General features: G+C 64.9%; 1 protein-coding gene across 1 annotated transcript in view; it reads left to right on the plus strand.

The window, feature by feature from the left end:
• TRIM47 (tripartite motif containing 47) overlaps nucleotides 1–3,858 on the plus strand; it is a 29,781-nt gene extending 25,923 nt beyond the window's left edge. Inside the window, exons 3-8 of the mRNA XM_007959863.1 lie at nucleotides 1–515; nucleotides 1,538–1,633; nucleotides 1,835–2,065; nucleotides 2,214–2,412; nucleotides 2,884–2,958; nucleotides 3,218–3,858. Of these exons, the coding sequence (XP_007958054.1) occupies nucleotides 1–515; nucleotides 1,538–1,633; nucleotides 1,835–2,065; nucleotides 2,214–2,412; nucleotides 2,884–2,958; nucleotides 3,218–3,858 (1,757 nt within the window). The remainder of the gene's footprint in view (nucleotides 516–1,537; nucleotides 1,634–1,834; nucleotides 2,066–2,213; nucleotides 2,413–2,883; nucleotides 2,959–3,217) is intronic.
• Nucleotides 3,859–4,307: the final 449 nt, after the last annotated feature.

Raw genomic sequence — 4,307 nt, forward strand, 5'->3', positions numbered from 1 at the left:
CCGGGGGCGCGGCGCGCTGCCCGCTGTGCCAGGAGCCCTTCCCCGACGGCCTGCAGCTTCGCAAGAACCACACGCTGTCCGAGCTGCTGCAGCTCCGCCAGGGCCCGGGCCCCGGCAAGGGCCCGGGCCCCGAACCCTCGGCGCCCAGCGCGCCGCCCAGCGCCCCCGAGCCTTCGGCTCCCTGCGCCCCGGAGCCGTGGCCAACCCCGGAAGAGCCGGTGCGCTGCGACGCGTGCCCCGAGGGCGCCGCCCTGCCGGCCGCGCTCTCTTGCCTCTCCTGCCTCGCCTCCTTTTGCTCTGCGCACCTGGGCCCGCACGAGCGCAGCCCCGCGCTCCGTGGACACCGCCTGGTGCCGCCGCTGCGCCGGCTCGAGGAGAGCCTGTGCCCGCGCCACCTGCGGCCCCTTGAGCGCTACTGCCGCGCCGAGCGCGTGTGCCTGTGCGAGGCCTGCGCCGCCCAGGAGCACCGCGGACACGAGCTGGTGACGCTGGATCAGGAGCGCGCGCTCCAGGAGGTGGGCGCGGGACCTCTGGCGGACCGAGCCGGGAACCTGCAGGGGGTCACAGGAAGGAGGGCAGCCGGCAGAGAACCTGGAACTCCCTGCCCTTTCCCGGATCGGGTCTTATTTTCCTCTTCCAAACAGTGAGGGTTGTTGGGTTTACCTTCCAACGCTGTGGAGATGGGAAAGGGGAAGGTAGGGACCCAGTGAAAACGGCCAAGGGACGTGAAGGCCGGCAGGAAAGCCGCCCATGGGGCTGAGCCGGGAAGGGACCGGGCTGAGGCCGGCGGGGTAACGGAACACTGGTTCCGGCAGCACGCCCATGCGCTCAGGCTTACGCACGGTCCAGCTCAGATTTGCCCCGGACTGTAGCGGCGGGTTTGGATGGGTGTGGCAGGCGATGGGCTCCGCCGGCGGCAGGACACACACATGCTCTCTGTCCAGCTGTTCCGGGGGGCCAGTGTTGGGAGCATGTGCGCGGCCTGTCCTACTCCGCCCCCAGTTTCCTTTGGCCTCCAGCCGGGCCTTGGCGCCTCTGGCCTTGGGATTTTCCGTCTCTCCTGCCTGGAGCTGTGACTCAAGACCCAAAGGATTTGCCCGGAATCCCCTTTTTCCAGGTCTAGATGGTGGACCCAAACCGTTAGAGGAGTGACCCCCAGGACAGCTGAGTGCGCATTGGTGCAGCCCCCTCTGGCACACCCCCGACTCCCTCACTAGAGGAAGTTTGCAAATGAACTTGAGGCACCTGTCTGTGGGAGCCCAGTGATGGCTCTGACCTTGCCTCATTGGTCAGAGAGGCAGGCAGAAGCCCACCCCAGTCTGTAAGCCCCGTGAGCACTGGGAATGGCACCTGCCTGGGCTGGAGGCACCTCTGCCCGGGCTGCCTGGAGCTGCTCCAGGCATTATGCGACATCATGGGCCCGCCTAGTCCCACCCATGCACAAAGCCCACTCCTGGTCACCCCTCTCATCTCCCTGGCAGGGCCCCTGGTGCTGGGCTGTGGTCTTTGCCAGGTCCTCATGAGGTGTCATTCACAGGCGGAGCAGCCCAAAGTCCTGAGCGCCGTGGAGGACCGCATGGACGAGCTGGGCGCTGGCATTGCCCAATCCCGGCGCACGGTGGCCCTCATCAAGGTCAGAGCCCCCCGTCCCACTCCTGTGGCAGGCTCTTGGGGGGGGTGAGCCCTCAGGATAGTATGACCCACTCCAGGGAAACCACTGGGCATAAGCATTTCCCTGACCTGTCCCTGTAGATCTCCAAGAAGGATGGGCAGGGTGGGGTCAGGCAAAGATGGAGCTCGGGCCTCATGCCTGCCCTCATGGCATCCTGTGCAGAGCGCGGCCGTGGCAGAGCGGGAGAGAGTGAGCCGGCTGTTTGCTGAGGCCGCAACCACCCTGCAAAGGTTCCAGACTGAGGTGCTGGGCTTCATCGAAGAGGGGGAGGCCACCATGCTGGGCCGTTCCCAGGGTGACCTGAGGCGGCAGGAGGAACAGCGAAGCCGGCTGAGCCAAGCCCGCCACAACCTCAGCCAGGTCCCCGAGGCTGACTCAGTCAGCTACCTGCAGGTGAGGGGCAGCTCCTCGGGCCAGAGGGGAACACAGGCTGGTGAGGGCAAGTCAAGTGGAGGGACGAAGGGCCCTGGGCCTCCCGGGAAAGCTGCCCACTGGCCAGGCAGAGAGCATGGCCACGGGGCCTCAGCTGGCATTTGTACAGGAGCTCCTGGCACTGCGATTGGCCCTGGAGGAGGGGTGCGGCCCTGGGCCCGGCCCCCCAAGGGAGCTCAGCTTCACCAAGTCGTCTCAGGCCGTCCGGGCAGTGAGAGAGCTGCTAGCTGCCGCCTGCACCAGCCAGTGGGAGCAGCTGCAAGGCCTGGGCAGTGACGAGGACAGGCTTCAGAAGCTGGGTTCAGAAGGTGGGTGTTCCCCTCACTGAGGTGACTCACCCTCCCTGAGGCTCCCCACATAGGCCCCTGGGCCTGTTGCCTCCCCAGGAGGGGAGAATGGAAACTATGTGCTGTGTGCCCGGCATGGGGTGGGGCCCAAATGCCACCAGTGCCTAGAGACGCCAACGGTGATGACAAGCCAGCCCTTTGCCACAGCCTAGGGGGCAGAGGTGACTTCTCCTCGCCCTCCTCCCAGCTCCAGAGGGGGCTGAGCAAGAAGAACAGCAGCAGGCAGAGCCCAGAGACTAGGGATGCCTGGACCCAGGCTGCCATATCCAGGCGTGTGCCTGTCCCCAGGTGGCCCTGTCCCTGAGAGGAAGGAGGAGAGGGGACTGCTGTCACAGGTTGGGGGGAGCCCTGGCCCAGCAGCCCAGCCCAGGTTCCTCAGCTGCAGCCTCTCGGGCAGCCTGTAAGACGCCCCTCCTGTCTCCTTTTCTGCAGCTGAGGCCGACTCCCAGGACCCTGACAGCACTGGCCAGCTGGAGAGTGAGGCTCCCCGGGATTACTTCCTCAAGTGTAAGTGGACGCCAGGCTCTCGCCTGTGCCAGTCCCAGAAGCAGGCCCTGGCAGAGCCCTGGCACACAGGGGCTTGGACTCCCCTGCCAGTTCACGGGTGGAGGAGGTCAGCTGCTGGGGTAGCCTGCTGTGGGGCTGAGTTGTGCTTTGTTGCAAAGGAGGGACCAGTCCTGCGCTTTGGGGAAGTGGACGTGTGGGGGAGGGGAGTCCACTGAGCCCGGCTGTGAGCCCTGCCTCTCTCTCCTGCCTGTGGGGTCAGTTGCCTACATCGTGGACCTGGACAGCGACACCGCGGATAAATTCCTGCAGCTGTTTGGAACCAAAGGTGTAAAGAGGGTACTTTGTCCCATCAACTACCCCGAGTCGCCCACCCGCTTCACCCACTGCGAGCAGGTGCTGGGTGAGGGCGCCCTGGACCGGGGCACCTACTACTGGGAGGTGGAGATCATTGAGGGCTGGGTCAGCATCGGGGTCATGGCCGAAGACTTCTCCCCGCAAGAGTCCTACGACCGGGGCCGGCTGGGCCGCAATGCCCACTCCTGCTGCCTGCAGTGGAACGGCCGCAGCTTCTCCGTCTGGTTCCATGGGCTTGAGGCGCCCCTGTCGCACCCCTTCTCACCCACGGTGGGTATCTGCCTGGAATACGCTGACCGTGCCCTGGCCTTCTATGCCGTTCGGGATGGCAAGATGAGCCTTCTGCGGAGGCTGAAGGCCTCCAGGCTTCGCCGGAGTGGCATCCCCACCTCGCCCAGCGACCCCTTCCAGAGCCGCCTGGACAGCCACTTCACGGAGCTCTTCACCCACAGGCTCAAGCCTGCCTTCTTCCTGGAGAGCGTGGATGCCCATTTGCAGATCGGGCCCCTCAAGAAGTCCTGCATATCCGTGCTGAAGAGGAGGTGATGCTGGGAGCCAGGCGGCCTCCTCCCCAGGGTCTCAGCTCTGACAGCCTCCTTCTCTGGGACCCATCTTGCCCAAAAGTGGGCACCAGTCCTGGGGTCACTGTCCCCGAGCCTTCTTATCTCCAGAAGCCCCCACCTTGCATCTGCCTGGCCTTCTCGGGGAGGAGGCTCCCCACGCCCCACTGGCTGCCCTTTTCTGCTCCAGTCCTTGTTGAGGGGAGGGAGCCACAGCTGGGACAGGTCTGAGTCACCCCAACCCTCCTATTCTGGGTTCCTAGAACAGGGCCTGGCACACAGTTGTTAGGTACTGTCAAATGGACTCCGACTCATAGCGACCCTGTGTACAACAGAACAGACCCTGTGTACAACAGCACATAGTAGGTGCTCAATAAACATTTGTTGACTGACTGACTTGCTTTTCCTCTACCCGCCAAGGGTTCCCAGGCTGTC

Source organism: Orycteropus afer, unplaced genomic scaffold, assembly GCF_000298275.1.
Source record: "Orycteropus afer afer isolate SDZICR_OR568_19922 unplaced genomic scaffold, OryAfe1.0 scaffold00018, whole genome shotgun sequence".
Lineage (NCBI taxonomy): Eukaryota > Metazoa > Chordata > Mammalia > Tubulidentata > Orycteropodidae > Orycteropus > Orycteropus afer.